This window comes from Stegostoma tigrinum, chromosome 13 (assembly GCF_030684315.1).
Source record: "Stegostoma tigrinum isolate sSteTig4 chromosome 13, sSteTig4.hap1, whole genome shotgun sequence".
NCBI lineage: Eukaryota > Metazoa > Chordata > Chondrichthyes > Orectolobiformes > Stegostomatidae > Stegostoma > Stegostoma tigrinum.
The window spans coordinates 49,247,354-49,268,713 of record NC_081366.1 but is presented as its reverse complement, the minus strand read 5'-3'; the positions used below and the strand labels follow the sequence as shown (position 1 = coordinate 49,268,713).

Here is a 21,360-nt window from a genome sequence, read left to right as displayed (position 1 = left end):
TTTTATTCCATAACTCTTAAAATCAATAGAATTTTGAAAATACACAATTTTGTCATTTTATCTGTAATAAAGTATGCCTGTAGGCAATATATGAGACAATCTCAATTTTATTCCTGTTTTTCTTCAGTCCCACCACATAACTCTTCTCATTACTTTGTAAACAGTTTAATAAACTCTAACAAAATATAGAACTCTCGCAGAGTTTTCCCTTTCATGTTATCTTATTGTATTCTCGACAAAATGTACCATTGTTGAGGCCTACAGGCCACATATACCATCCAATACCATCCAATACTACCCCATTATGTTATATTCCTTATAAACCTTCTTTTGAATGGGTCCAAATTATTCAGCGCACATTAAACTGGAGAAGCAAATTGATTTGTGTTTGGCTGAAGTGGGTTTAAGATTAACAAAAATATGAGTGCACTGGGAAGCCAGCAGTTTGTCAACCCAACATCAAATTTGAGCATGTCAGCGGTTTTAATCTAACATAATATTGTTAGGTAGTGGCAGGTATCTGTAACATCCTCAAAGAAAACCTCCTCACTCTTTAACGTGGTAGAAAAGTAGCCATTGCCCTCAACATTTGTGTTCTGGGTTCTTCCAGGACCTGGCTGGAGATTAGTGGCTGTTAGTGCTGTTAGTGGCTGGAAGTATGCAGGACAGGGTGATGAAAGTTGCTTACTAGGGACAGAAATTATGTGAACATATCCTAAAATGATACTTGTTAGAATGAGGGGTCATTAAAGCTTCCGAGGGTCAAGGTTTCTGTCTGGCTTCAAACATATACAGGTGTAATTAACTGTAAACACAGAAACCACTCCAGTAACTGTGCCCAAATTACCCAGGAATATTTGTGAACTGCAAAGACTTCCACTCCATCAATGTGCAGCTGCTGTGCAACCACAGCAAACATATTTCTGGAAATGCACCAGATTCCATGGCAGCTGCAGAGATATTTTTATCTTGTGACATCGGGGGGGGGGGGGGGGGGGGGGGGGGGGGGGTGGGCGGCGGGGGGGGTGGTGGTGGTGGTGGGGGCGGTGTGCATGGTGGCTCAGTGGTTAGCAATGCAGCCTCACAGCACCAGGGACCCAGGTTCAATTCCAGCCTCGGGTGACTGCCTGTGTGGTGTTTGCACATTCGCCCCTAGCCTGCATGGGTTTCCTCCGGGTGGTCCAGTTTCCTCCCACAGTACAAAGATGTGCAGGCTAGGTGGATTGGCCATGCTAAATTGCCTGTAGTGTTCAGGGGTGTGTGGATTAGAGGGGGATGGGTCTGGGTGATATGCTTAAAGGGGCGGTGCAGACTTGTCGGGCCAAAGGGCCTGTTTCCAAACTGTAGGGAATCTAATCAAAGCATCCAAGTTCCTTGACAACTTTGGACCATCAAGCATACTGCTTTTCAGCGAGGAATATGCCCTTGACTTAATCTTTTCATATTCATTCACAGGATGAAGGCATTGCTGTCTTGGACCAGCATTTATTACCCAGAGGGCAGTTAAGAGTCAACCACAGCACTGTGAGTTGGGGTTGGAGTCACATGTAGTCCAGAACAGGTAAGGATGGCAGTTTCTTGCCCTAAAGGACACAAGTGAATCAGATGGGTTTTCCCCCTAAAGTACTCATTATCAGACACTTAATCCCAGAGTTTTCTATTGAATTCAAATTCCACAATCTGCCAAGGCAAGATTTGAACTCAAGTCCCAAGCGCATTACCTCAGTCTCTGGATTAACACCACTAGGCCATTGCCTCTCTTCAGTAACTCAGCCAGTGAAACTCAATAGCACTCCAATGAGTACTACACAATCACTATGTGTGTGAATGAGCAAGCTATCAGCATTCTGATGATGTGCTTTGGTTATTTAGACAGATCTTAAGCTAGCTTTTAGTACATGAAAGCAAGGGTGAGCAGAATGGCTGTTGTGTTCTGCACTCTGCACAACATTGAACAGTATTGAAGCTCAGAGCCACAGGGCAAACAAAGTGCAGAGCACAAGCCATCTGCTGACAATTCCACAGAGGGCAAGAAGGAATAATGAGATGAGGGCATTGCATCAGCAACTGTTTACATTGGGCAGAATAAGCTTCCCTCAGAAGCAAGATTGGTAGCCAGGTATATAGTGCCCAGAATTGGCAGTGAATAGCAAGCAGTCAATAAAATACAATGCAGAACAACACTGCCAGGTTCCTCCCAGAATCAGAGTGGCCTCCATGATTCTAGAAGCTTTCAACTCTGTGAAGCTGGCTAACCAACAACAGACCGAGGGAGGGCCGTTATCAGGTCTGAAGGCACCATGCATCAAGCAAGATAATTACATGGAGAAAAGGTCACATCCACAGACAAAGTGAAATTGCCTGAAGGGGTGCCATTCTACTCCAATGCGTCCAGCAGCCTTGGGTCTCCTGATGTTTAGAATTGTATTCTGAAGGTAGCATGAGGTAGCATCATCCTCTCCCTTCTGTCTGGGCAATGCCCACCTCCCCACGTCAAGTTGGCACCCATCCTGACTTGGTCCAGTGTGCTCAGGAACACATCCTCCATTCAAATGGAGGCAGCCATATCCTGGAAGATCACATTGAAAGACATGCAGAGATTCATGCAAGGCTAGGATGGGGAAATGAAACTCTTACATCATAAGATTCCAGCCAATGTCATCCAGGAAGCTAGTGAGGCCACTGTTCGTGCATAGTTCAAGTCATTTACACCACTGGGCTGATAAGAGCAGCATGTGTCATGACCAGTCTCCCTGCAGGCCCCTGACATCCACATCTGCAATGTCACTGACACAAAGCAGTGCTGCAAAACAGCCATGGGTCTCTAACAATTTGTGTCTTCCTATTCATCATCAAACAAGTTTAAAGGTGATTTTCTGCCAGCAAACAAGGATGGCTAAGAAAGCTAGCACAAAATAATAACATTTTTTGTCACTCTGTGAATGAATGGAAACTTCCCAAAACATTTTCTCCCAAACCCTATGACTTCTGTTGTACATAGTACAAACCTTGTAACGAAGCTGTTGAGATCCTTGCTTCAAATTCTGCAAATCTCTTGGTTGATGATGCTGAAGGTTTAGAGCCCACTAAAGATTCTTCTATCAGCATCTCTGTGGGCCAAACTTGACCACTGAGAGGCAACAAATTAGCTACTGCTTTGAGTAAGATGTAAAAGTGTTGAAAATACACCCTCAGTTCTGTGCCCCCTTTCACCATAAACCCTCCCACAGACCAACCACACTCAATGCTGCTGTTCTACTGGAGAAAGATTATCTGGATATGCAGGAATGTGGAGTTGTGGCCACAATCAGAACATTCATGTTCTTGTAGAATGGTGGGGCAGATCTGAGGGGCTACATATCCTTCACTTTTGCATAATATGTATCTTGGTATGAAGCATTTGGAACTTGGCACAGATCAATCTGGCATCATAAAAACTTATATAAGATATCGATCATTGTACTTAACACTGCCATTTTGAGTGTGTGTGACCACATTTGATGTTCAAAGGTGTTGACCACTCTATCTGTGAAAGACCACACCAAGGCAATGCCTAGTGACATGAACAGAACACACAGCGACACAAACTCAGCATCCAGTTGCCTCAGCCTAATCATACTTGTATTTGTTCTTATACTCTGCAGTCATGATCAGAGTGATTAGAAGGTACATTGTATAATTTCTGCTTTTCTATAATTAATCCACCTTTTATTGCCACTGCTTTCTTTCCTGTTGACCCCATACCCCACAAAACCCAGCCCCACCTCAAAGGCACAGTATCTCTGCCGGGCTGAGCACAGTTTGGAGAGCTCTACAGCCCCCAGTATGGACTTTCCACCACCATCTGTTCTTCCCTAATTCAGAAGTGCGAGTCACCAAGTGAAAACTCAACTATCTCTCTAACTGGTTTTGAGGAAGGGTCACTCAATCAGAAACGTTAACTCAGATTTCTCTCCACAGATGCTGCCAGACCTGCTGAGCTTTTCCAACAATTTCTATTTTTGCTCATGAGATCTTAATAATAATAATAATTAGAACCAAGCAGATTTTGAAGAATATTATATATCACTTGCTTCTGAATCAAGTCCAGGTGATTAGATGTTGCAGGACAAGTATGTTGCTGATATTTAATTGCATCACCAGGAGGATGGGAGGTTTTCCAATTTCCAATTGTCAGAAATGAAAAAAAAAACGTTATCAGCATTCGTGATAATTGGAACTGCAGATGCTGGAGAATCCAAGATAATGAAATGTGAGGCTGGATGAACACAGCAGGACAAGCAGCATCTCAGGAGCACAAAAGCTGACGTTTCGGGCCTAGACCCTTCATCAGAGAGGGGGATGGGGTGAGGGTTCTGGAATAAATAGGGAGAGAGGGGGAGGCGGACCGAAGATGGAGAGAAAAGAAGATAGGTGGAGAGGAGAGTATAGGTGGGGAGGTAGGGAGGGGAAAGGTCAGTCCAGGGAAGACGGACAGGTCAAGGAGGTGGGATGAGGTTAGTAGGTAGGAGATGGAGGTGCGACTTGGGGTGGGAGGAAGGGATGGGTGAGAGGAAGAACAGGTTAGGGAGGCAGAGTCAGGTTGGACTGCTTTTGGGATGCAGTGGGTGGAGGGGAAGAGCTGGACTGGTTTTGGGATGCAGTGGAGGGAGGGGACAAACTGGGCTGGTTTTGGGATGCGGTGGGGGGAGGGGAGATTTTGAAGCTGGTGAAGTCCACATTGATACCATTGGGCTGCAGGGTTCCCAAGCGGAATATGAGTTACTGTTCCTGCAACCTTCGGGTGGCATCATTGTGGCACTGCAGCATTCCCTCCTTTTGATTTGTTATCTGCGGGCTCTCATTTTTGATTCTCTCTGCATCCAATAAAGGAAAGAACAGACCTATGAATGGCTGTCATAGTATGAGTTTATCCAGTGTATGCAGCATATTTGGTAGGGGTGACTGTAATGGAGAGAAATAAAATTGCCTATATCTCCAGGTGAACAGAAGCAGTCAATGGATAGATAGGGGAATGAGGACGTACAGTGAAAAAGAAGGATTAATGTGCTTACAAGTTAAATGCCTTGAATCTAAGTTAGTTTGACATGACACAGTGAGTGAAGGAAATGAATTTGCAATTGTACTCACTTTGCTTGACCTAGTTAAATCCTTAAGGCAGTACCTGCACTGAATCCAGGCATACAGAACATAGAATACAGAACATTACAGCACAGGAACAGACCCTTCTGCCCATGATATTGTGCCAGACATGACGCCAGATTAAACTAATCCCTTCTGCTTGCCCTTGGGATAGATCACGCCATTCCTTCCATATTAAAGTACCTACTTTAAAGCCCCTTAAATGCCCCATCATATCTGCCTCCATCACCACCCCGGCAGCATGCTCCAGACACCTACCACCCTCCGTGTAAAAAACTTAGCCTTCACTTCTCCTTTGAACTTTCCCCCTCTCATCTTAAATGTATACCCCTAGTATTATGCATTTCAACTCTGGGAAGAAGATTCTGACTGTCAACCCTATCTATGCATCTCATAACCTTATAGACTTCTGTCAGGTTTTCCCTCAACCTCTGCCACTCCAGAGAAAACAACCCAAGTTTTTTGAACCTCTCCTTACCGTAATGCCATAATCCTCCTACCGTTGACCTGCTGAGTCACCTCTAGCCATGCTTTACTGTAGCAATAGGCTGTTTCCTCCAATTCTTGGCAAAGACTGCCTCTATCCCGGATTAAACCAGCAACGACAGTGCAATGGTTACAGTGTGGAGCTGGAGGAATACAGCAGGACAGACAACATCAGAGGAGCAGGGAAATCAACGTTTTGGGTTGGGACCCTTTATCAGGAACAACCCCACGACAGCTAGCACCTTTCGGGAGCTTACAACCCATTGGCCTCAACATCAAATTCACTAGTTTCAAAATCTCCCCACCCCGGGCCTCATCCCATGTCCAGCCCTCCCTCTCATCCCGCCTCCCTAACCTGACACAACCTGTCCATCTTCCTTCTCACCTATCAATCACACCCTTCCCATTGACCAATCTCCACAACCCCCTACCTGCATTCACCTATCACCACTCCTCCTATCTTTGCCAGCCCCAAACCCCTCCTATTTATTTCTGAGCTCCCTTCCCCCTTCCCAGTCATGTTGCAGGGTTGTGCCATGGAACATTGACTTTCCTATTCCTTAGGTACTGCCTGACCTGCTGCGTTCCTCCAGCACCACACTGTGACTCTGACCTTCCAGCATCTGCAGTTCTCGCTATCTCCTAACTACAATGCAATGGTGCTTCAATAGTTGTAAATCTGTTCAAGAAGTTCTGAGACAGGGGCTATAGAAATTAAAGTGTGGCTTTTTATTTTCCCAGCTCCTCACTGACCACGGCAATACATCAAAAGAAGCATCAGTGAGTTGCATTTCAGAGAATTAATGCCCTGAATCCATTGCCACTGCATGCCTTCTATCGCTTCAAGCCCAAACTCCATCTGTTTTATTGGCTCTTTAATTATGTAGTTGAGATTATGCCCTACTCATCCTCACTCTCACGATAGTGACACCAAAACTGAAAAAAAATGATAATGAGCAGGCTGTAAGAAAATATTGCTCAGAGATGCACTGAGCTTACTTCTAGATTCCCCTTTTGATTTTGGACACCTCTTTCGCAGTGTGCCTCTCACTTGATATTGAGGTTATGTCTGGAAAATGACTAGCATGGACAGAAGGCAAAGAAGATCATGGAAGTTTCCTACCGGTGTATCTTTCTGACAGAGGGACCACTGTTTCCATGGAGACACCCAATCAGTGAAACTGGTAGCCATGGAAACTACAGCTGAGCCATCAAAATATCTGGAATCAGTACTATTAGTGCACAGCTAGGTCTGCTTGTGGACAGATTATTTTAGAAAGTAACCAACCCTATAATGAGTGATTTGTGCAATCAAACATTTGAGAATGTAAAATCATCAACGTGTAATTTGGGTTCTGTGTCAGGTGTGTGTTTGCACCATATAAATGTTGACCATAGAATATGATGGAATGTGATTTTATTCTGTGCCATCCAAATCAACCTGACAGATTCACTGGTTTGACTTTGAATTTTCAATTAATGGCCCAAAACTTCCAGTACCACTATTATCAAAATTGGAACTTAAATTGGAAGCTGCACATCAGGATCCATACGGCCGTCATAACTAAGCATCAAAACTGACCCTTCCCACTCACTACCACAGAACCTAATTTGCCTGTCCTGACTGCCTTACCAAATCCCAAAACCCTGACCCTACTCTCTCTTCCACCATTAGCCCCCTGACCTGATGATCCGACTCACCCACTGCCCTATCTGCTCAACTGCTCATTCTCCCAATCACTTACCCACTCCATCCCCCAGTTATATTTCCTATTCTTTTCCTATCCTTTTACTATTCACAAACCCATTTATTCATGTACTCACCCACCCACTCATCTAGCCACACACAAGCTTACCCACTCATTCAACACCCAGCCGTTTGCTCACCCATTTACTCACTCACTCAGGAATCCACTCAATTCACCACTGATCCATTCACCTAATCAAATACTCCTTCAAACACTCACTGACTCAGCACATTGCCCATTCCTTGGCTCATTCTCTCTCTTATCCACATTCTCGCCCAGTCAACCACCCTTTTCCTCAATCCCAATCATCACTCCCTCACACTCATTCACACAGTTGCTTACTCATCCATGCACTAACTCAGGTACTCACCCATAGGCTTAACATCCTAATTAATCATTCCCTCACTTACTCACCCATTCATTCACTTACTCACCAATTCACATAACACCTAACAGCTATTCATTCACTCACTACTAAACCCTTCATAGAAACACTCATTCCAGTCCATCACCCAATCCCAAATTCACTCTTGTCATTTCTCACATACTTACTCATTCATTTACTCCCTCAATCACTCAATCATTTGCTCACTCAGCCCATCACCCAGATCTACATTCACCTCTCTGATGAAGGGTCTAGGCCCGAAACGTCAGCTTTTGTGCTCCTGAGATGCTGCTTGGCCTGCTGTGTTCATCCAGCCTCACATTTTATTATCTTGGAATCTCCAGCATCTGCAGTTCCCATTATCTCTGATACATTCACCCTCTCCCTTGTTCACTCCATAAACTCACTCACTCTGTCCCTAACTCTCTCATCAGCTCACTCACCCATTCACCAACTCAAACTCTCCTCAGCCAATTTCTCAACTATTCATTCATTTACTCACTCACTCACTCAACCCCTCATAGACTTATTCAACTTCTTATCTAACACCACACCCAACTATTTATTCACTCAACCACCCACACACTCACCCACGCACTCATTCACTCACGCCCTGTCCCAGCCCAAGCAACCAACCATTCACTCACTCACCCAACCACTCAGCCAGCCTCCAATTTATCCACTCACTCACTTATCCACTGAAAGACATTAAAAACTTAATTAAGTATGACAGCAATATGGTAAAAAGGCAATGTGCCCTCTCTTTGAACAAATTCCTCTCTTGCTGGTCTTTAATAGGGGTGGTGGTGTTGCCTTATCCCTGCTGAAGTCAGGACCAGAAGTTCCAGGTGAAAAATCTCAAAAAGTTCAGGTTGTAGGAGTCTTCACAGGCTGCAGAAATGCATGCAGCCTTGATGCTCTCAAGAAGATTTGACCAATGTATTTGAATAAAGAGTTGCATAATAGTATAACTCTCAAGAGCAAAACGTTTAGCTGTGCAGGTACCGGATGTGAATGTATGTCCCATTAGCCACTCAAAGTGCTTGCCTACACTCTTTCTGCCAGGCAGGTAGAATTAAAATTTGCTTAGGGTACAAATTAAGGATGTTGTAATAATGGCACTTTATTTTAATATTGTGTGAATCATTTGTGTTTTGAGGGATTGTGGAAATAGGGATTTACTTGAAGTTTTGAGAACGTACTTGGAGTGTTTTTTTTTCTTAATAACGCATTGAAAATTGACTGTGGACATTGTAAACTTTTGTTTACAAGGTTCCCTCGAAACGACGTTACTGGTGATAACTGCTTGGGCCTTGCTGTTTTTGAATAGTGACTGGCTTGTAAATGTGCTTGTTTTATTTGCTTCAGTTGGAAGAAAGCCCAATAAAGATGAACTAAGTTAGATACAAGCTAAGTGAAAGAAAATCTCGCTGTCAATGAACTGCCGAGTTGATCTGTCCCACTTCTGAAAAGAAACTCCAGTATATCAGTTTGCAGTGAAACATATTTGTTCTCTTTAAAGAATGTTTGAAAGAACATCACAAGATGATTTTGTCTAAGAATCTGTGTTTGTAAGACTTCAGAGCCAAATGTACATGATCAGTAACTTGACCACCATGGCCAGAACATCAGGGTTAATGTTTCGGATCCAGTGATCCTTCCTCAGAACCTTTCTCAGTAAGATCTGCAGAAGGGTCACTAAACCCAAAATGTTAACTCTCATGTTATCTTCACAGATGCTGCCAGACCTGCTAAGCTTTTTCAGCAATTTCTGTATTTGTCCCATTGGTTAAAGTGTTTTTCTTCATAAAGCCAATCCCTGCAGAGAAACCTGTTCTTTGTTTCTCTTTTCCTGAAGAATGTATATCTGGGTGTTTTGCTGATATTTATAAGGATATATATTACTAACAGACATTACTGACAAACTGAAAGGCTTTGTATGTATATATACAAAATAGGCCCATAATTGTGATTATTAAGAAACCTGTTGATAGATCTATCTGTTGAAAACTTAATTTTGATTAAGTATTTGATTGGTCATTTTGGTAACTGGTAAAAATATTTTTACTTTAGTTTGCAACTGTGGAACCAGAGCAAGTGTCCAGCCTCTGTTGTAACAATTTAAGTAAATACAAATTATGAAATTACATTATTCATATAAATTGTGATCCTATGAAAATATGCAGAAAAACAATCATTTATGGGTTTTTGTTACAATTACTTTGATGTTCATGAATTGCACACATAGATTTTCAATTATTACACTATGTTTGACACCACATTGAACTTCTAAAGACTTCATAAATTGTAAAAGTTTCTCCATGACATTACTTCCATACCTCTCATTTACATCAGCTTCATCCATCACAGGGAATCAACATGTAAATATCTGACCTTAGTGCCCATACAGAATAACTTGTCCTACAAATAAAACAAGAACTGAAAATTAGTTTGCTGATTTTGAATTTGTTTTTACTTTTTCAATTCACAATAAAATGAAGACATAATTGGGTTAATGCATGTCTCATCATATCTTCGACATATCTTAAAGTGGTTCAGATGAGGAACAAAGTGTTATGCAAATGGTTTTCACAACTGGCCTTTTTGCATTGAAATAAAGATAACAAAGTGTGAAGCTGGATGAACACAGCAGGCCAAGCAGCATCTCAGGAGCACAGAAGCTGACGTTTCGAGCCTAGACCCTTCATCAGAGCTCCAGCATCTGCAGTTCCCATTATCTCTTTTTGCATTGAAATGTTATCTTTCATAACAAAACAAATACACCTTAGGATTAGGGTAAAAGTTTGGCACAACATCATAGGCCGAAGGGCCTGTACAGTGCCGTACTGTTCTCCGTTCTATGTTCTATGTTCTAACTTATATTAAAGCATCTGGCACAATACTGAACCTATCAAAGCTTATGTTGAGCATCTGCATTTTTCATCTATGTGCTGCTTTAGTTTTGTGGCAGTGGTAAGTTGGCATTTAGACCCCACATTGAATGAAGGATCATTAATAAAGATTTTGAGAGGTGGCTACTTATATACACAAATATGGGTTCTACACCAGTATTGATGGCATATTCAAGACCAGGGACTCATTTTTCTATCTGCACTTGAGAGATTTCAAAATCAACCTGCAATAAGAGTAAAATGCCTTGTGCTGATTCAATTGCAAAGTAATTTTAGTCAACTTCAATCATTTGTAGGGTGATTTTTTCCAGATATATCTCTTGGTTCTTGAGATCATGTCGACACAGTAACCTTTTGAAAGTTTAGGGGTTCAACTGCAACAAGGAAATTGAACATGGGGCCCAAGTAAAACAGTTACTAGAAACATCATGATATCACAAAATCACAATGACAAAGACACACATAAAGCAACCCCAAGAAAGTAAAAGGAGCACTGCTTTGTCATAATTTGATTATGACTGCAAAAACATTAAATAATCAAGCTGATTCTCACTGGACCATTTTTTAGGGAGGCAGTGGCCAGCAAATTCTCACAGGCAACCTAGATAAGTTAGCATGGGGGCCAGTTGATTTTGTTCTTGAAATCTCATTACAATACAGCTAGAAAATGTAGAAAATGTAAAGTGTGATAAACCACAGTTTGATAATCCAGAGGTAGAAATTTGAGCAGCAAACCAAATGTGAAGGGTCTGCAACATCTGAGGATAGGATGTTATTAGGTCATTATGTACCAAAGAATCATAAAAGTTTGGGGAAACTTGATAATAGAACAAACTGAAAGTTATTGAATGAAGCATTTGCGATAAGGTAGATGAACTGACAGCACAATGGAGACAAATGAATATGACCTCATTGCCAATAAGAGGCTGCAGTTAAAGGAAATCAAAGCTGGGAAGTTAACATTTACAAGGGATGAATTGAGGACAGTTGTGAGAGATGATCTAGGTTTGGTGATGTAGAGTCCACTTGGGCGGAGGTAAGAAATAGCAAGGAAAAGAAGGCAGTAGTAGAAGTAGGATACTCAAAAAGTAGCCATTCTGTGGGAAAGTACATAAATCAACAAATAATTAGAGCATGTTAAAAAAAGCAATCATTCTGGGTCACTTTAGTCTTCATGATGATAGGGTTAATCAACTGGAAAGGGTAGCTATGATAATCAATGTATAAGGGATAGTTTGCCAGAGCAATATGTCATGGAGCCAACCAGAGAGCAGGCTATCTTGATGTGGCAATGGGTAATAAGGCAAGTTTAATAAATAACCTCTGAGTAAAATATCCCCGAGGAAGTATTGATCAAAATATGATAGATCTTAATAAACAATTTGAAAGTGAGAAACTAGGGGTAGAAACAACTGTGTTAACTTAAATATAAGCAATTACAATGAAATGAGGATAGAATTAACTAAAGTGAACTGGGTGGATTGCTTATTAGGAATGACAGTAAGTAAGCAGTGGCAGACATTTAAGGAGTTAATTCATGTCTCTCAGCAAAATTATATTTGTAAGAAGGGAAGATTCTAAGAAAGGGATAGACCAATCATAGCTAGCCAAGGAAGCTAAGGATAATATTAAGCTGAAATCAGAAAAACATATACAGAGGGTAAAGTCATTGACACCCTGAAAGCTGGGCTAAATTCAGAGTTATGGAGAAAGGCAGCGAAGTGAATGTATGGAACTTTGGATCAGCCATGACCCCACTGAATGGTGGAGCAGCTTGAAAGGCCAAACAGCCTACACCTGTGCCTATTTCTTATTGTCTTATAATTAGTGTAGCATTGGGGCTGAAACAGCATAATTTTAGAGCAATTAACAACATAGTTTGATATACAGCAGCACGTTCATTCAATACAGAAATCTAAAACTTACAAGGAATTGTCAAAAACTGCCATCCAAAGCTGTACTCATCCTTTTCTGACTGAAGTTGAAGATGTCTTTAATTTTCACTGGAACTGATTGCCTGCACATTGGCACCGATCATGGGTATTAACAGTAGTCAGGTGGAATTGAGAAGTAAGTAAAGTCTTAATGTTGTCACCTATTTCCAGTTTGCAGGCGTATAATGCTCTAGGAAGGATCACAGGAACAAAAGTAACATTCACTCCTCAAGCTTTCTCTGCAAATCAATTATGTAATAGGCATTTTATACCTTAAATTAATCTTTCCCCTTCTGTCACCCTTATCATTCTTGCTTAATAAAATAGCATTAATTTCAATTTTTAAATTGCTAATTAACATAGGTTCAATATTTTGGTCAGAGAGATTTCCAGATTTTCAATTATCTTGCAGAGACTGGGACTGTACTCAGGATCAATGATAAAATAGCAGCAAATCACATTTTACCAGCCACAGGATTCTGAATTCCTACATTCATCAAACAAAGCAAAATTCTGATGTCACTACAATCCTGATTTAAGTGCAAACAGGTCAACAGTGATATGAAAATTTCCCTCTCCTGTTTGCTTAAAATGAAGTGCATGGATTAATCACAGTGTACCAAATAAAAGGTGAAAATGCTGTAAATATTCAGCAGGTCTGGCAATATCTGTGGAAAGAGACATAGACTTTAGTTCAGTTTTGATGGAAGTCATGAACTGAAAATGTTTCTCTCTCAACAGATGCTACCAAGCATACTGAATAATTGCAGTATTTTCTCTTTCTTCAGATTATCAGCATTTGCAATATTTTGTTTATGACATAACACAGTACAGTTCTGGAGCTGACAAGAATTATTTCAATAAGTCATTCTAGCTTTATCCATTGCCTCATAATCCTTACTCTATAGTGTGGGGCTCAAGACAATGAGTTTGATCAAAGTGTTCCTGGATTTAATGTGACATTTTGGTGTAGAAATTTGTTCTGGGTGAAGGTGCAAATGGGTTAATGTTGCCTTGTGCATCCAAAAAAAATCAATTTATTTGGAAAATAGGTTTTACATAGTCTTTAAGTACTATGAATGTTTTCTGCCATCTTTGCACTGCAGTTGAGGAATTAATGTAGCATCCTTACTGTGGCTTTAATTATGACTGATTGTTATTGCGTTGTGCCTTAAGAACGCTGAGATTAGTCACCATTATAGCAACTGCAGGAACATAACTGGACAGCAGATAAATACACACACTTTGTAGAATTCAAGATTTCAAGCTATGATTTACTTCCCTTTTGCATGAAATCAATATTTTATCAGTATTATCTGATTTTTGGACAATCACAATTTTTAAAAAACTTGAATATTCTCTCTATTTTTGAATTTTGTCAGTATATCTTCAGGTTTGGATTTAAAAACAATAGGTAAAATGCCAGTGTCCTAAAGATTTTCTCCAGCCTGTATACTATAGATAACATTGAACGAGGCATTCTATAAATAGGGTTAGATCTGCTCCCAGTGAATCAGTGAGTAAATACACAATCTGGTGCGACAAAGAACAATGCCAACATGTTTTTGTGGTACTGAGAGTGAACTGAATATAACCACAATATCAGGTAAGTTACTACAACTGGTCCAAGAATTTGTTGACGGGGGAAAGATAAATATAACAGCCAATCCTGATCAATCTTGAACCACTGATAGTCGCCCATATTTGTGGTTATATTAAAGGACACAGTTGAACTTGAATAAGTTAGGTAGTATTCTGATGATGGATCAGAAGTCCACATTATTTATAGACTTTTTTTTTCTTTTAGTTCCAAAATGTATTATTTTTAAATGGAGGAAAGCTACAAAAACAGAACTGCAGATTTAAATTCAGTGACTGGCTGGAAAGGTTCCATGTGAATGTCATGGACAGACACACATGTAAATTGTCATGGAAACATCAAACAGGGAGAGACTTAACAAGAAAAAATGAGGAGGTGGAGTGCTGACTAACTTGCCCTCCCTTGGCAAAAAGACATGTCTTGCACAAATGTATGTTTTACCCTCCAGAAATATAAAAGAATGGGGTTAAGAGGTGAGTTGCCACTCTACTGGAGTGGACTAGTGGGGCTAAATGCTCTTAGAATATGTCATCTTAGCTTCCAGTGTTAGTGTGCTATGAAGGTCACAGGTAAAAACTAACCCCTAGATACCCATGTTTTGCATTAAAAGAATATTCATGCTCACCCTGAGTACTGCAAACCAGTTTGAAAATAAAACAGGAGAAAGGAACTTCATTCAGCCTATGCTGAAAAAAATCTCTCAAAAGATATCTCAGTTCCACTATCAATATCAATGCCATTAGTAACCTTTCCTGCAATGGCTGCAATGTTCAACTATCCACTCTTCACAAACAACTCAGAAACTGGTTTTTTTGTATACTTTTACATTTTTAGATTGTCTTATTTCTAGTCTGAATCAATGAGTGTTACATTACTAAGTCTTCTCTTGTTTTCTACTTAACTCACTAATTCACGGAAGCCGAGTTAAATTGGCTCCTTTCAAAACACAAGTTACTTTGGTTTGGGAGAAAGATATCCACAAGAAAAAGGACTCTCTTTTAAACTGGTTCAGAGATAGTTGGAACTGCAGATGTTGGAGAATCTGAGACAACAAGGTGTAGAGCTGGATGAACACAAGAGGCTAAGCAGCATCAGAGAAGCAGGAAAGCTGATGTTTCAGGAAGGGTCTCGGCCTGAAACATCAGCTTTCCTGCTCCTCTGATGCTGCTTGGCCTGCTGTATTCATCCAGCCATACACCTTGTTATCTCATTTAAACTAGTCTCATTACTAACAACCACGATGGGTAAATGAAGAAGCTTTAGCAGTTTGTGGTCTCCCATCTGGATTCATAATGAAGTGAGGAACCGCACAAGCGGTCTGGTGATAACAGCCAAAAGAACTGTACACTCTAGTCTCAGGTAGAATAATTAATCTCATTATTTCCTTGGCCTTTGAAGCTTTAATTATAATGGCTCTTAGTTTTTAACACTAAGCATGACAATTGGCCCATCACCTTTAGTTGAGTGGCCCTGACCAGTGAAATTATATTTTTGATGTCTGGATTAAATGAGGCTTGAGCCATGACTCTGTCACAGAAATAATTGACACTTCATCTCCTGGAAATTTGTCCAGTGTTTTTTGACTATAGTATCCAGCACACTAAAAATCATCTTTGAGTCATGACTTCACCCAAAAAGGCACTTCATGGTCATTGGTATTTTGCATGGCAACTTTTGGCCAGACTGCTCTCCATTCGAATTTTTAAATTGATGTTAGAAGTTCTCCGCTGCTGGATATCGCTCTAAAGTGGCCCCTTTGCTTGCTAGAGCTGCAGCCTATATTAATGGCTGTGTGGGTTTGGCACCAGTCAGATATTTCCTGCCAAAATGAGGACCAACGCAATGGCAGTGACATCACCTTCTGCCTTCCCATTCTGAATTGTCAGAGTTCTTGGGGTCCTCGCATCTTCACATTTAGTTACTGTGTGACACAGATTATGGGCAAAGAAATTAAAATATGTAATGAACCCTGAATAGCAACGCTAAGTTTTACCTGGACCATGAAAGGATTGTACTGTGAAACAAAAATGAGAATCAAAGGCCTTATTAATATTGTCATAGTTGGCAGCATCTTATTCCATCTACTGTTTACTCAGAATGGAGTCAGCATTGCTGCTGGTTACATCTATAAGTACACTAATTTGGGGCTTATCGGACTTCTGTTGGAGGTGAGAGGTGATCCAGTTTTCACTGAAATTGTGGTACCAATCAATCCATTCCTACAGGCTCAGGAAGAGGTAAAGGCTTAACGCCTTAATGTGAGGTCAACATCATTGGGCTATGGTAACAATGTGTGGTTCCGATTATTGTTGTTCTCTCAAATGCATTCTTGTAGCCAAAGCCTTTTCAATTTCCGGTGTTTTGTCAACATTGACTGAGAAGTCTCATCGATGGTTTGCAGACTGCACATTATCAATGGCATCCAGCTTAAATATCACAGTCAGTTTTTGGGAGCCTAGGACAGATGGAGACTTGACATTATGCTAATGAAAGTGGAAAGCATTTATTAGCGATAACTACAAGGTTAGACTGGACATCACTGGAATCTTCCATTAGGCCCCAGTCCTCTGTGATCTGACATTAATGATGGAGGTGTTTCACTATTTGTATGAGCCTATACAAATAATTCTTCTACATCAGTGGGTCAGGCCATATGTTTCGATAGAGTGCCTATGAATGAGAAACACAGTTCAAGTGGAAGAAGCAACTATGGGCAGTTCTGCCTCAAGGGATGCTTGACAGAAACAGCCATGCTCAGCTGCACACAGATGCAGGTCTCAGGGTCCCACACTAAAAGAGATTCTACTGCAACAGTAAGTCTGTTCCCAGTTATTTGAATAACCTGAGGCAGTTCAATATCATGGGCTGAGAACAGAGAGGAATCCATTCAACTGATGCATGCCACAATGGCTCAAGGTTTTGAATGCATGATCTCCCTTTGGAGAGAGTGGCCAACCTCATGAAAAGCCATATGTAGCATCACATAAGAGCATACGTAGGAACCGCATGTGGATATGAACAGGATACATGCAAAGATCAGTAACTCTAGGAATGTAAAAATGTCTAGATTGGATGCCAGTTTCACCACAGCTGATGATCTCCAGACATCTGAAATCATGGCCAAGAATATCAGAAAGGAGAATGAGGGCTTCGCACCTCATGGGGTATTTTCATCATTTTCAGCATCCATGTTCCCTCTGCCTGTGGGAGTCCCTCTGCAATAGAGCTGAACAATAGAGGGTGCCCTTATAATAATTGCAGCAACCACTAGAGATGGCCCCATGGACACCTGTAAGATGAGTACAACTGCCACATGGATCTCAGTCACAAACTGGCCTCCACATCATCTGAGGCCACAACTGGAACACTGTGTGACAGTGGCTAACAGTGGAGACACAATTCATATGGAATAGCGAGTGCCTCACTGAGGTGCATCATATTTTCTCCTTTGTTATGAATGCTGGGCTGTATTGGGTGGTCTTACACAGGTAGGTCCCTCACCAACTTCTACGGATGCACCATTGAAAGCATACTGTCTGGGTGCATAATGGCCTGGTATGGAAACTGCTCTGCCCAGGACCTTAAGAAATTACAGAAGGCTGCCTGCACAGTCGAAGCCATCATGGAAACCAATCGTCTATCCATGGACTCTATTTACATGGCTCACTGCCGTTGAAAGGCTGCCAATATAATCAAAGGCCCCTCACATCCTGCTAATGATCTTCTTCAGCCTCTTCCATCAGACAGAAGATACAGAATCCTGAGCACATACATGAGCAGGTTCAGGAACAGGTTCTTCCAGGCCATCGTTGGACTGATGAATGGGCTTTCTTGCCTCAATTAATGCTGTTCTTGACGTTGACCTTGTCTAGGGCACACCCTATACAATGTAATCTATATGTCTCTGTCTCAGTCTTTTTGTCTTTTTGACCTGTACATCCTTTGTTTACTATGATCTGCTCGTAAACAAAGCTTTCCACTGTACTTCAGTACACGGCACAATAATTAATAAATAAATACAGCTTTGAATTTAAGCCAAAACGAATGTCCCAAAATGGAGATCAATCTAAACCCACATGATTTGGTTGTCATGGGAAAAGAAACTAAGCCTGAAGCCTACAGAAAAGCAAATGCCTGTTATCATAATAATTTAAGCAGAACATACTGGAGAAGCTCAGCAGCTCCAGCAATATCTGAGGAGATAGAAACAGAATTAACATTTTAAATCTCATATGACTCTTCTTCAGAATGCAGTTGCAATGCATTGATACGAAAAAGGGACAGCTGGTCTTTCTGTACACTGACTGTCAAAGTTTGACTCAAACAGATGAGGGAGCAACGATGCAGGGAAAAAAGCTATTGCTTTCAGAACAGGATGCTTGGAAGTCAGAACAGATAGGTCTCTGGAGAGTTAAGAAATGTGGAAATTCCAAACTGAATCTGGCTGCCTAACTTTAATTAAAGGATACCTGGAAGGGCACTAAAGACTAATCCTGGAATGGTGGGGTGAAGTGAACTGTTGAAAATCCAGGAGAAGTTTGGATTCAATTCTTAAGGTTGTTAGTGATCAGATTGCACTGCCTTTATGACTCTGCTGGGGTCTCCTGTATACAGGTGAGTAATCATCTCTTTAAGGCATAACCCTTTGTCCCCTAGAATCAATCCATAGGGTTCAAGGGAATTGATTAAAAATCTCTGGCAACCTGGACTACTGAAGGACCAAAACATCATAGCATCTGCCAAGAAAATCAGTACACTCATGCACGAAGCTCTTGTTATGGTCACAGACCAGGTCAACATTGAGGGAACAGAAGGCCTTTCTGTTGATGGATCTCACTGGCTGGTCATTAGGTATCTTGATGATTTAATGGGTGTTATTGATGATAATCCAGCAATGGGCAGCAAAATACACTGCCTTTCATTCCTGTGAGGCTGTATCTGTTGTGAAATTATTTCATTGCCCAGCTGTGACATAGAGGGTATCCATGACCAGAAGGATGTAATGGTATGCAGCCATTGACAAAATAGCATCAAACTCCATAGCTGACCTGTACAAGGAACCAGAAACAAAGGAGTTTAAGGTCACAGTGCCTTTGACAGCTACAGATACATTGTGGTGACTATTGATGCAGGGTGAGAGGTCTTCAGTGATGAAGGCACAGGTCTCAGTGAACATCTGTCTGAATCCTTTCTGCCCCTTGATCCTCCTCATTGTTCTCTTAATGTTTGGGGCTCTGTTGTTTCCATTGAGGGAGATGATTCTCATCACCATTTGTGCTAGCTATTGCCCTCCTTTTGATCAATTAGTTACCAAGTGTTCTTTTGCTGCTGCGTTCCCCCGCTCCTCTATTCATGTGAAAATCTCTTGGACTGTCATTTTCACTACATGGGACAAAAAGACAATCTCACCCTGGTGAACATAACAGGTAGCAAGAACAATATTGATGGCTGTTTTTTTTTTCTCCTTTTCACATCTATTCATTCCCTTACTGGGGACAATAATATAGCCTAAAGTATTTTTTAACACCTCTGTTAGTTCTTTATTCCCTGTTAACATTTGTCTCAACTCTGCAATCAAGGAATCAATATTTACTCTCACTAACCACTTTATTATTATATATATGAAACTTGTAAATAGAAGAAAATTGAACTATTATTCTAGTTGCTAAAATAATCCCTCGACTGAGAAGTAGAGTTAAAGTGCTCTGGATGAAGTGAAATTTCAAATGCAGAAGGAATGATGTTGGTTTATCACTTTCTGCCTGTTCATACAAGAACAGCCTATAGAAAAGGACCCCTAATTTTCTGGGATTTCTTCTCCACTGTTGTAATTTTGTTTTATCTGTCAGGCTTGTGCTAAAGCTAGAAAAAAGATTTGCCAGGAAAGTCAGTTCCAAATTCCAAACCTATCAAAGAAAACAAAAAGTCAATTTAATCTTGGGTAGCTTCCATTTGCAAATAATCCTCCTGGCAATTAGAACGGAAGCACTTAAAAATAAGAATGCAATAACTCTCAAAATTAAAATGCTGGACTGCTTTATTGGCACAAGCTAACTCCTGGCTTAAACAGTGTGTACTAAACTGACATTCAATAAGCAAAGATTAGTGTTTTCTTTTCATTGATTTCTTTTCTCACTTGGAACTGTGCTCTAAGATAGCCGTCATTACCAATGAAGAATTGTCTTTGATGAGGGATTGTGAAAACAATTTTCTGTGTGGACCTCTGGTGAGACAACTTTTAAATTCCATTTAAATAATTTAACAGTAATAGGAATAAATTAATCAGAAAAGCAGAGAAAGGTAGTTTCAGGTGTGAGTATTGTTTCAGGACGAAAAGCAGGGGGGAAGCAGGCATTCCTGTTACCCAATGAACGCAAGTTACATACAAACATATAAACTGTGAGCAAAAGCAGGCCACTTGGGCTCTCAAGCCTGCTCGCCATTTGACAAGTTCATGCTGATTTGTGTCCTTAACTCCACCAAACCCCTGCAACGAATAGCCCCTAATTGCCTTGTTACTCATTAATCTACTTGCCTTTCTTTAAAAAATATTCCAACATGCCTCCATGACTCTTTGGGGAAGAGAATCCAAAGACTTACAACCTTGGAGAAAAAAAAATCTTGCCTCATCTCAATCTATAAACTGTATCTCCTTGTTCTATTCTTTCCCACAAGAGTTAATATCCTTTCAGAACCCAATCTTGTCAAGTTCCCGGGATCTAATGTCTTTAATAAGATCACAACTCATTCAATGGATACAAGCCCAACTTGTCTGATTCTCGTCACAGAACACCTCCATGCCAGGGATCAGTCAAGAGAAGCCTCTCTGTACTGTTTCTAATGAAATAATGTCCTCTCTTTAATAAGAAGACCAAAACTGCACATTGTACTCCAGATGTGGTCCCTGTACAACCTTGCAACGAACAACAAAATTCCATTTGCCTTATTAATCACTTTCTATACTTGCAAACTAATTTTATATGATTCATGCACCAAGATACACAGATCTCTTTGTAACCTCAGGGATCTGCAATCTCTCTTCATTTCCATAACGCACAGCCCTTGTGTTCTTCCTGTCAAAGTGGACAATACACATTTCCTAACATTCTATTCCATCTGCCAAATTTTTGCCCACTCAGTTAACTTGTCAATA

At 40.8% G+C, this 21,360-nt stretch overlaps 1 protein-coding gene across 3 annotated transcripts in view; it reads right to left on the bottom strand.

The window, feature by feature from the left end:
• The window catches only part of htr4 (5-hydroxytryptamine receptor 4), a 170,362-nt gene that overhangs the window by 134,500 nt on the left and 14,502 nt on the right, over positions 1–21,360 (bottom strand). For all 3 annotated transcript variants that reach the window (XM_059650525.1, XM_048543482.2, XM_059650526.1), the window contains exons 2-3: positions 12,600–12,797; positions 10,101–10,182 (exon numbers count right to left, since the gene is read on the bottom strand). In XM_059650525.1, coding sequence (XP_059506508.1) covers positions 10,101–10,126 — 26 coding nt within the window. In that variant the 5' untranslated portion in view covers positions 10,127–10,182; positions 12,600–12,797. The remainder of the gene's footprint in view (positions 1–10,100; positions 10,183–12,599; positions 12,798–21,360) is intronic.